The sequence below is a fragment of the Pseudophryne corroboree genome, chromosome 4 (assembly GCF_028390025.1).
Source record: "Pseudophryne corroboree isolate aPseCor3 chromosome 4, aPseCor3.hap2, whole genome shotgun sequence".
NCBI classification, from domain to species: Eukaryota; Metazoa; Chordata; class Amphibia; order Anura; family Myobatrachidae; genus Pseudophryne; species Pseudophryne corroboree.
Window position 1 is genome coordinate 300,602,756 of NC_086447.1, and position 12,797 is coordinate 300,615,552.

The 12,797-nt window shown below is 35.7% G+C and overlaps 1 protein-coding gene across 3 annotated transcripts in view; it reads left to right on the forward strand.

Moving 5' to 3' along the window:
* The window catches only part of FNDC3B (fibronectin type III domain containing 3B), a 617,129-nt gene extending 606,983 nt beyond the window's left edge, over positions 1-10,146 (forward strand). For all 3 annotated transcript variants that reach the window (XM_063916263.1, XM_063916264.1, XM_063916265.1), the window contains exons 25-26: positions 1,498-1,625; positions 4,285-10,146. In XM_063916263.1, coding sequence (XP_063772333.1) covers positions 1,498-1,625; positions 4,285-4,596 — 440 coding nt within the window. In that variant the 3' untranslated portion in view covers positions 4,597-10,146. The remainder of the gene's footprint in view (positions 1-1,497; positions 1,626-4,284) is intronic.
* The last annotated feature ends 2,651 nt before the right edge of the window (positions 10,147-12,797 follow it).

Consider the following 12,797-nt stretch of genomic DNA (forward strand, 5'->3'; position numbering starts at 1 on the left):
AGTTCCCGGGACATGCTGACCACACGTGTGGTGGCCACTCCTGGTGATTGTTGCAATGAGTTCAGATGGCATTAGATGCGGGGACCAAGCTTGGTAAATCTGACAGCATCACATCCACCATAGAAACCTATGGGGTTGCGGCTGTTGTCGGAAATGGAGGGACTGCAGTAGATATTGTAGATATCTGCTGCAATCCCTCCTTCATACATGGGGGTGGTACTAAATATTTGTGGATCTCCCGCGAAAATGTCTGTCTGTCTAATATTTGTTTGTCTATATGTCTATAAATCTCATATCTGTCTGTCTACTGATCTTATATCTGTCTGTCTATTTCTTGAACCAACATGTAAGATAATTTTCTCCACGCGTCTCTAGCATTGCTATAGGGAGCAAAGGGAATTTACCCACATTTTACTTCTATACTTTTCTTTAACTGCCTACGCCTATGTACTGTAAGCTTGTAAGAAATCAGTTAATTGTTTTATAGTCTATGTATTTACCTTTACTATTTATTGAGGCACCATTTATGGTTTAACAGCATTTGTCATATCATCTATTCATTCCCTACTTAATACTTTAGCTCCCACAAATCTTGCCAGTAATGATTAGAAACCATCTAAATAGCTGAGACCAATGTGAATGCGACCAATATTAAGAGCACATATTGAGTGAAACATTGGCAGCTATGGCTGTCTACAGTGGATATGAAAACTCTGAAGACCCGTATTTAATTTGCAGGTTTTGTGATGTAAAAGCTTGAAATTAAAATAAATCATACCAGACCTTTTTTTCCACCTTTAATGTGACATTGAAAACAATAAGGTGCAGGTGAATAAAATGGAGAATTAGTAGAGATAGATTGGTTGTATGTGCTAATATATTCAACTAAAGTAGCATGGTGACTAAATGTGATCACAAGGTGTTTAGAACCTAACAGGAGAATTTTTGCAAGAGAGCTATTGTGGGGGACACTCTGAAATGCTGGCACTATATAAGTAAATATTAATAACCTACCTACCAACAAGTAATCGCTGTAAACTGGGACCCTTGCACATATTTGACGTGTGCGGCTGGTAAGGGGTGTGACCTTGGCCAGATGGGGGCATGGTCTCTTGACAGGAAAGCGTGGCCTCATGGCCCTATTTTCGTTACTCGGGGGGGGGGGTGCCCTTTGCTCCCCAGGCTTATTTCCCTGCACTGTGCATGACATCTATCTAGGATTCACCCGCTGCTCTGCTGTAGTGGGCTCAAACTTGCTTGTAATATTAATGTATAATTGTGTACGACCACTGACTTTACTAAGAGTCCACAATTGACACGTCTATTTGTTTTGGAGGAAACCAAACTCCCAATGGCAGTATATTGTAAATACAGTATAAACCTCTTGTTTACATTAATGTTTTATACTTCATATACTGTAATATATATTGTATTATATTTTTACAGATTTTTTTCTGTGGTTTTTTTTTTTGCTTACGAAAATACCCTTTATTTCAGCACCTCGTGTAACACAGTTAGAAGGAAACACGTGTGAAATTGCATGGGAGACAGTATTGCCTATGAGAGGAGATCCCATTGGATACATTTTACAAGTACAGGTTGGTCGGGAGTCTGAATACAAACAGGTAAAGTAAAACCCTATGTTATCTGCACCAATCAGGGAGCTTACTAACTTCTACAGATGTAGAAGAGCGTGGCACTGGCATGTTTCAACTACCACTTTGACACACATGAATATATACGTATATTTCATATTGTATTTTAAAAATATTAATTTCCCCAAACCAGCCTTTATTTGATTCCTTTTCTTTTAGTTCCCGCTTACTTGCAGTACTGGTCTTGTTCCTATATTCATCTAATTTACTAGGGGCTTAATTTGCTGCAAGACTCATTTCCATTTGTCTTAGAAAAATAGTAATTAAATTGTTATTCCTTGGAAAAAAGAACATAGTCAAACTATATACTGTTCTAAAATCAGAAATTGGACAGTGCAATTGTAACCCAATAACAAATAAAAGATTACTGCCATTCCCCAAGGAATTGTAGTATACACTAGGATTTCATTTTAATGACAGACAACTTCCTCCTTTCTTCTGATAGGTAGCATTCATTGTGTATTTTTTAATTCAGACCAGAATGCAATCATACTCCTGAAATTAAATAATGTGCCTCATTAAGAAGCAAACAAAAATAATTGTCTGTGTGCGTCTTTGTTGGCTATTAGTGTAATTTCTAGCGCTAATGCAACAGCTTTGTTATTGTCATATTCTAAGTACTGATAATACACATACAATACTATGAACTGAGTGCCAAGCAATGAAAGCTGTCTACATGTACATTGTACATGTATTTTAATCCCCTCTTATGTACAATTTTGCACTAACACGTGTAATGATTTTATTACAGAAGAATTTAAACAGCAGGTTTAAATCTTTCACAGTTGCCACAGAATTAATGGTTATCATGTTTTTAATACAGTTGACATTTTTAACTGACGATCTAGCTGGACTGGAGTGACTTCTGATTATCCATCTATTATAGAGTTATAAGATTACGCTGTTACTCCATAACAGCTCTAGCCTGTTACCCAAGCATGATTTTATTCTCTTGCCATTTTTCAATTAAAACTATATTTGAAAATGACTAATATTTGCGGTGTTAACATCTCATTTTATTCTTTTTTAATTGGCTGCTCATCTGCCCTAATCATCAAAATGACTGTGCTTTAAGGTCATGCTTTAAAAAAAACTGATATGTAAAAATTCACTTGAGGTTAGGAATCATCACATGCAGCGGGTTTCAGTAAGATAATAATAACTTAGATTGAAGCACAATATTGTATGTGAAGTATGATAAATTGAGCTGCAGAATAGGTTGCTAGCTAATTTAAGCCTCTCCTGTCACATGAAGCGTATCTCTAGCATGACATGGAAATGTGGAAAATTGCATCAAAATATGAAGAATTAAGCACTTATGCTCTGAGATACAGCATTTACATATTTATATTGTTACATGATGTGGGAAAATATAAATCCCACTCATAAACTTATATATATTCCTCCATACAACAATTGCCATTTACACTGATAAAAGAAAGGGGGTTAGCAAATTCAGCTTTATGTCATACTAAGCGCAGATCTTATGGCACATAATCATTGATCAACGTGTTCTTCCTCCTTAAGCCCACGCCCTATCTGACAGGCAACATTAGTACTAAACACATCTGTGAATTTGGTTACCCCCAATATGTGTGGAAATTGCCCTATAATCTACTATTCGGAAGAAGACCTACTCTAAAATACATACCATTTATACTGTATTGTATATTAAATGGTTCTAAAATGTATGAAACAAACATAGATAGATAGATAGATAGATAGATAGATAGATAGATAGATAGATAGATAGATAGATAGATAGATAAAATATATTTTTAAGCAGTTTTTTGATGACTGAGAATACTTGGATAATATCAACTATTGTTCCTGAACTCAGATCCAGCGCTGTATCAATTAAGGGTGAAGGATGTGCTGTTCCGGGATGCATTTAATTTGCCAGCTGTCGGGATCCCCGCGGTCAGGATACCGACGCCGGAATCCCGCCAGCCGACAATGCCGCCAGCCGGAATCCCAGTGCAACAGGACTATTCCCACTGTGGGTGTCTACGACAGCCATAGTTCTTATGCATCCTGCAAGGGGACTCTTTGCGTGTGTGATATAGGTGGATAGTACATCTCTGAATCAGGTCCTAGGTGTTTCCGGAGTGTGAATCATCTTCTGTTCAGTTCACTGATTGGATGAGTTATGATACTGTGTAAATAATTCTAATTTGCTAATGAATTCACAAAACGTTTTTATTGGCTAATGGGGCCTGATTCAAATCCTGTTGGAAGAGCAGTGCATGTCGCAAAGTACAGATGCTTGGTACTTGCGCTGGACCCATACTGCGCACGTTCAGATGTCCATCTGAATCAGCCCCATGCTGCAAAATTGTTTGCAAAGATGGTATATTCTCGAGAAAAAAAATGCTGTATTTCATTTACTATGTTTTAGAATATTTATTGTTCAAAAACTTCACTGTAATGTAGAATTTGGTTCAAGGATATAATTTATCTTTTCTTTTTTCTTTTAGTGCTCAATTAGATTTTATTTTACAACGTGTCACTTTAATTTGTTAGCTGACAGCCAAAAACAGTAAATTCTGAAATAGTGTAAATCATTTCTCTAATCTTTATTAGTTTCCAAGCTCCCATCATAGATTATATTCTGTTTTGTGGTTTGCAGGTATATAAGGGAGACGACTCATCCTTTCAAATCTCAGGCCTTCAAACCAATACGGATTACAGATTTCGTGTTTGTGTATGTCGCCGATGTATGGATACATCACAGGAGCTCTGTGGATCTTACAGTCCATCTGCATCTTTCATTATGAGGCGGAGTGACCTCATGTTACCAGAGGACCTATCTCAACTAGACCATACAAAACTCAAGAGCATGATGCCTACTGATGAACAGTTTGCCATTCTAATTGTTTTAGGCTTTGCAACCTTGTCTGTTCTGTTTGCATTTATACTTCAGTACTTCTTTATGAAGTAAATAGTGAATACGGTTTAGAAGTATAAATTTAGCTAATGCTGCGCATTATAATCCAGACATTTATTCAGATCATACATTTTTAAAGAAATACAGACGTTTTTGAGTTCTACAGTTTATATTCTGATATTTTGCTGTCAGCTAGATACATTCTCAGTGTTTTTGATGCACCTTTTTGAAATGCAAACCCAGGAAATAGCTGAAATTTGTTTCTGCTAAATAGCTATATAACACAGTGCAGTAGCAGTGTTATGTCCTTTTGGTCATTGCCTAAATGTTCAATTTAGATTATAGTTGCAAACTAAAAATGCAGAATATTTAAATACAGGCCAAATGCTTTTGGCATATTATAATGCTCTGTTTTCCTCTATGTGTGTGTGGGTACAGAATACAGTACATACAATATAAAGATGCGCATATGTTTATACAATGTGTATGTATATTTATATAGATATACAGCATACATATGTATGTGTTTGTGTGTGTATATATATATATCTACAGAAGAATATATATATGTGTGTGTGTGTGTGTGTACTTACATCGAGCATATACTGTACATAAATATGCACATGGATAGTTTATTGTGCAATTGTATGTATAGGTGCACCTTTATATTTGCTCTGTATAACTGATGTGATATTGCTAACTTAAGAAGGGAAATTAATTTCATGTTTACAAAGTGATAGATTAGATTATATTTAAGCAAACAAAACAATGCCTTAAAACTATAAGTTTGCTTATGAGGCTGCTTGTGTTGAGTGTAGTACAGGAAAAGTGCCCGGCCATTACGTGTCATCATCCATACCAATATAATCACAGCATAAGTGTGCAGATTAAATAGCCTTCAACCAATGTAGACAAAAACAAAGAACCAACTACCGAAACTGCTGCTTGCCGCAGCAGTATAATTTACATACAATCTCGGCCAGCTCAGGATATACTAAAATTATTTATTCATGGTTTCACACTCGTTAAAATATCTTGCTTGTCATAGTATATAAGGTAGCAGGAGGGAGCTATAGGTGTGTTCCAATTTAAATTTGGTTGCTGATCTAGCACCTGGAAAATCAGACACTAGTGGAGCCACATCTGGGGCTATAGAATGGTTCAAAATGGTTTTACAAAGATTGTATTCTATATTATCTTTTTATTGTCTTTAGTAATAATTGTAACCATTTGACTGTTTAGACCACACTGTGGGTTCCCAGAGAATTGTAACCATTTGACTATTTAGGCCACGCTGTGGGTTCCCAGAGAATTGTAACCATTTGACTATTTAGGCCATGCTGTGGGTTCCTAGAGTGTGGCATAGCCCTTCATTTTGATATCACATTGTCATAATACAAAAAAAAAAAAAGGAAAACATTGCTGTCTGAGAACTAGCTACACCTATATAACAGAGTTCAAATAAAAAAAAACCTCAGTTCTCAATCCCATGCCTGTTTCTGCAGCTTATTGTATGTTGGAATGTATACCTTTTTTTACCTTAATTCAGATTATTAATGCAAAGGGGCATTGTGCAATAGTTTATCTAACTTGTTTAGCTGTAGAACTACATAACCAGTGTAAAACATGCTATTAAACAGTTATACAGTATACAATACATAATTTTCTTTGCAAGCTACTAAATTCTAGTAAAGTATTTCAGTTTCAAATTGGATATTGTTTCTTTTTTATTAGTCAGCACAATCATCTAATATAGTATAATAACACAGTACTCATTTTGTTGTTATCTTTATTTGATTGTTTCATATTTTTTGGCGCATTGCACGTTATTGTATTTAGTAATACTGTATTAGTATACTATCAAATCCGTGCAGTGCACATTAGCCACACACTAAGTTCTTCTTTTCAATCTGGAAAAAAAACACTGTACAAATATATAAAAAATATATGCTTTAGTAAAGGTAACTAGGTGTAGCTGACCGTAATTCAACTTTTATTTTAGAAATAAAATAAGTAAATAATGCTGATGGCCAAACTGGCTAAACACAATGTTGAGTTACAACCAAAAATATTGGTACAGTGTGTACAGATATGTCCTTGTTCATCTTACTGGATATTGTTTACCATGTGCATATGCATCGCGGCAGTGATGTCCTGCACCCTGCCGTGACTAGTCGCAGCGTACGTACGTATGTACCATGCATTCCTATGGAAGCGGGGTATGTATGCATGTGCCTGTGCACAACCATGGGCTCACTATTCACGGCATTTGAGTTGCTATTGGCATGAATAGGCTGCTGGATCAGTATGGACACATCTGTATCTTGTAGAAAGTGAGATATGTGAGACATTCAAAGCTTATTAAACCATAATACATTCACTCAGGAAGTACAAAATCAGGCATCAGCAAATATACATTATTTTCTAATTTTCAAAGTAGAATAAAAAAAACAATTTAAAATGTGACTACTTATAACACATAATTTTCAAATGCACAATATAGCTGTTGGGTTAATATGTTTTTTGTGTGGTGAAATCTTATTTCAGTAGTTAAGGATTTTTTAAAAATGTGTTGTAGAATATGGGCATCTGGTTGACATGTAACTAGTTTTATTGATTTCTCCAGACCAATTTTCAATAGTAAGACCCCCACACCACCACGAGCACCCTCAAATATCGCAGCAAATGAGCTTCTTATACATAGGGGCTTCTCACCTGCCAGGTTTGGTAGGTGTGCTAATAGAATAGAACCCCATGTATTGCTTAGTGAATTTCAACAGTTTGCTGTATCTTCAGTTTTTAAAGAGGTGCTGATGGGGAAGCCCTGTCATCTCTCTCTTTAACTCCACTGCCAGCAGTATTAAAAGGGAAACTAAGATGTTGGTATAATTTTTCTTAATGTTACGGTATTTAAACCAAGATCCCCCTTCTTTTATACTGTTTCCAATTGTACAAGAAAGTAAGCTGTCTTTCAGCAGTGTGCAGTAAAGCAAACCATTTACAAACCTTTCGCAGTATTGTTGTTCTACAGTTCATTTTCATTTCCTACAGAAAAATGTATATTATTGAATTAAGCACATTTCTTATGGTTTAGTTATGATAAATCATATCCCGGTTAAATTATCCAAAGTTTATTTGATTTCTTTTACCAACCAGACAACTTTACTGTAGCTATGCATCTTTATATACTTTACACTAAGATATCAAATTAAGAGTTTTATGTTGATATGAAAAAAGTGCCTCAGGGAAACTTTTCAGCTGAAGGTGCAATACATTTCCAAAAAGGTGCAACAGACACACAACGTATACCCGCTTTTATATAAATCTATATTTTGTTTATTTTTGCTGCTTTACTTTGCATTGTGATAGAATCTAATGTTTGACATTCATTGAGGCATTGTCTCATATTCCTGTTAATAGTATATATGCTTTTTACTCCCATTACCAAAGTGATGGGAAACCCAACAATATTTTGTTTATTTTTTACAGTATATTACATTAAGTACTTTGAAATGCCAACTACAGTGCAATCTTTTATTTATTGTAAAAAAACAATATAAAAAAATATGTACTAATATTTGTAGCATGTTACATTTTCAGTTCTTGTAAGTAAGGTAAATTGTTACCCAGCAGCATTTTAAGTGTTATCTTTTTTTTAGATTTTTTTTAATGTTTAAAAATAAACAAATCAGCGCATGTAAAGCCAAAAACATCCATGATTGAAATGTTTACATGTAACCAAATGCTCTAATCATCTCTTCTGAGGAAAGTGTTATTGATCCACTAATCATGCTGTGTGCCTATAATGTAGCATATGTTAGAAATGTCCTGTAATATAAATGTAAACACTATGTTAACATAGCTCTGCAAACTAATATTTCTGCCAGTGTTGTGGCGAATTAAATTTTTTTTTCTATACAGTATAAATATATATATTTTTTAATTTAAATGTATTTTTATGCAGTTTTTTTGTCTCCTGTATTTTATGAGCATAATCTACTCCGGTGTTAATAAAAAGATCTTTTTGTATTTTATTCAGGCAAAAAAATATGTAAAAAAATAATAATCTTTGTCCCATTGGTTAAAAATAGAAATAAAAAATTGTGATTTTTTTTTTTTTTTTGTTTCAAAGAAATTAAGCATTGCTGCTACCTAAAAAAATAAAATGTAATGAATAAATGATTATTTAACTTGACTTAAAAAAAAAATAGTAGGGTTAATCAGTCTCTTGCCACAAAATATTTTCAATTAATTCCTTATGCTCTTTTCAAAGCAGCATTATTAACTTTATTCTGCTTAGAAAAAAGGCAGACAAAAAATGTAAGAAATAAATAGCTAAGTTTGTTATGTGGAGGCAAAGTACCATTTTTGTACCATTTGTAAAATATTTATTATCCACATACACCAAAAATATTTTGAAAAGCAATGAGAGTGTATGATTATCACAGTAGCACCATTATCCGCACAATATGATATCCACAGTGGTACATGTAGATCCTTTGATTTTAGAGCAAGTTTATTAATAATAAGCCATAATTGCACCTTATCTTTTTTTGTAAAAAAATAAATAAAAACAGGGAAATTTAGGGTAGAATACATTTTAGGTACTAAAAACCCAAATGTCATTTTCAGAATTTCATATTATAGTTATGCTGCTTTGAATGTTTCATGATAACTGTTACTACAGTATGTAACCCTTATACATGCTCTGATTAGAACACACAAGTCTTGTGGTTACATTATTCCAACTCTTAATAAGCCACTATGGGAACATGTTCTATGTGCATTTAGAAAAATAAACATAATTGGCCAGTTTTAGAAGAGATCTTCTTTTATTTCTGGAGGGACTTATTTTTATTATGGGATTTATGTCCTTTTGTATAATGTTTGTGTCCATCGAAAAGATGAAATTGACAAAAAAAATTATATTTTTATATTTTTCATAGTCCTTTTGTTTAGTTTTTTTTTAAATAATTGTTAATGGCTGTAGAACAAGCCATACTGTTAATTTCCATACCATGATTCCATCCTTGGTATATTTTTAGCTTATCCAATGATAACAATTTTAAGATTAGAATTGACCTTTGCAACTAATATAAATTCCTGCAGTAAATTACTCTTTGTCATGACCTGTTGCTAAAGTAGAAAACATATATGATGTATAAAGAATTAGAATTGTACAATGTTTCTATCAGTACACTAGCCTGCTTTCTGTTCAAAATTGCTTGCAGATGCAGAAAATTGGTTATAAAAACCTGACATAACCAGCCCCTAGACTCTTTGGTACCCAATAGCAATAGGCTGCGGCCTCTTCTTGTCACTTCAAAAATAACTATAGAACTTGGAGATGTCTGAATGGCATCCTTGTACAACGATTTAAATTGAATTTTAAAATATTTCTTACCTCACTGTTGGACAGACATTCCAAACATTTAAAGAAAATCACATTTTCTGAACTTGTAAATTTAAGACTACTTTATATGCATTGTATTAAAGCTGTCATATCTGCTTTAATGTATAGATTTAGCAAAATAAAAAATTGCTACAGTATGTAAAACTTAACTGTATTTCTAGTGTATATGTAATATATTTAAGCCCAATAAATGTTTTACTTCCTATTTAAATTGTCATTGAGTTTATTCAACACTGTATATTTGTATGATAATGCTGATCATGAAATATTGTCTGCATAATAAATATTTTTGAATTTTTAGTTTATCTTCTTTTAGAAACATCTATACAATCGCAGCGCTGAAGAATATCTGTATATAATAAAATAAAAGGAAATGAGTGCAAAAAGTTTGGGCACATTTACAATTTCTTGGTTGTTGTCAACATGAGGCTGGCTTTTTCATACAGGTCAAGTACAAGATTATAATATAAGGATCTCAACCACATGAATATAAAGCGCTGAGCAGTTGAATGGCACTTTATACTGAGCTTTATGGCAGCTATACTTTATTAACATTTCAGTTTAACAAGAGAATTGATTTCACCATACCTTGCTGTATAAATATATATGGTACAGTACATCACATTTCAGAAAGTAATTATTAAGACTCACATTGCAAACAACAGAATGTATTTTTCTGCAAACAATGGGCCGGATATAATGACGCCTGAGATCGCCGGAGGTGCGAGATGCTGGCTGATCCCAATTTTTTTTTAAAGGGGCAGTGGAAATAGGACTGTACTGGGTCTGACCCAGTTTGGAACTGTGTTCCAAATCTCAGGTCAGACACAGGACTTCAGTGGAAAAGATGTATAAGCCAGCTAAGTCCAAGTCTTCTGATCCCGATTTCTAAACCTGGCAGTTCTGACAAGCTCATGCAGTAATTGTAAGCCACTACTGTACATGTGTATTTATTAATGATATATGAATGAATGGATACATTCTGTATGAATATACCAAGTGGGGATCTGAGCTTTCTGCTCACTTGTCACTGCACGTGCTGGCTGCTGTTCAGCCTCCCTCCTCCCCTGTTGTACTGTAATTGTAAGTATAGCAAAGTATCCTTCACTCATGAAAAGCCCATCTAGTTTCTTTATTACAACAGTGCATACTTGCCTATTCTTCTGACAGACTCCCGAATCTAGCCCAGAAGAGGGGGCAGGCTGGGCAGCTTGATGACACATTTTGTCCTGAATTGGATTATCGTGGCTCTGCTCCCCGCTTCACAATGCATGTAATAATGACATTGTCATGATCACATCATTGTAAAGCAATAATGTGATCACAACACCATGCACCTGCACTGCCCGCTTGGATGAGCCATGCCCCCTGCACCTCCCACCAGGCTGGTTATCCCTTCCTTGGTGGGCAGCCAAAAAAGGTACCTGGGCTGTAGGCCGACCATGTTTACAGTCATTAGGTTGACCACTAATGGTCAACGTGCATTAGGTCAACATGGTCAATAAGTCAACCTGTAAAAGATTGACAGTGCTTATGGTTGACAGGTATGAAAGGTCAACAGGTCAACACACATGTGGTCGACGACGCTTTTTTTTGCAATTTAATCAACATATTCATACTTTACCGTCCACGTAGACGAATTAATAACCTGAGCGCAGCGGAGTGAGATACCTTGCCCGAAACATGTCAAGTGAAGCGAGCCATGTGAGGGGACATGGTACACACCCAAAAAAAAATTTAAATGTGACCTTTTTTGTGTGGACAGTTCTATCCTGTCAACCTTTCCAACTGTCTACCTTTTGTCATGCCGACCTTTTCATGTGTTAACCTTATGACCCTATCGATCTAATAATGTATGTTGACCATTAATGGTTGACCTAATGAATGTAGTCCTTTGTCATGTAAATCTGATGATCCATACCCGCCAAAAAGTAGGTAAGTATGCAGCAGGGTGGTATGTGGACAGAGCCACTCGCAGGTGTGGGTGGGCTTTACACGACAAGACTGATGATACTTTTCCACTGAGCCTGTGGTGCCAGCATCAATGATCCAACTGCAAACTGTTTCTCATTCACAGTCTGCCTGTGAATAAGAACCTTACAGATTGTAAGTGGCATGTTTAAAGTGGTTAAATCTGTGGATTTCACAGAGGTGGGGGCTGGCACCCTAAATCCCGGAAAACTGTAGCAATTGCACCCAATGCAATGCAATGAAGTTCCACCTCTGAAATAATATATATATATATATATATATATATATATATATCTCCGTATGGTCCGACTCTCCATCTAATTGAAATACCTGTCCGGGTGAATACATAGCATGCATTCACACGAACCTCTGGGTGCGGCACTCCTGGAATATAGCAAAAATCATGGCTCAGGTAGGCTGGTATATTAACGTTTCAGTGCCACTTTTATTGTTAAGGCACTTTCATCAGACTGGTCTGCAGTCTGAAAGGGCCACGGGGAAATATGTCGGGTCGAGCGACCTGGTATTTCAACCCTGGTAGTGACCAGGGTTGAATACGGCTTCAACCCGGGTCGCTGTGGGATGTGAATGGGTTGCCGGTCCGATGCAACCCGTTTCCCGTTCACACTGTATGGACGGGCGACAGTATGCCGGTCTGGAGATGCCAGTGTAAAAGTTAATCAGCAGGTCGTACCCGGAAAGCACCTGTGTACGGCTCAGGGTGCGACCTGTGAAATGCGGTCTGACAGGGGTATAAGAAATTTCTGTCACCTTCCTTCAAAAGAATTCAACACCTCCGTGGAGTTAGTGTCTCCTGAAAGGGGATGGTTAAGAAGACAGTGCCCTCTACACATGACCTGCTGCCATGTAT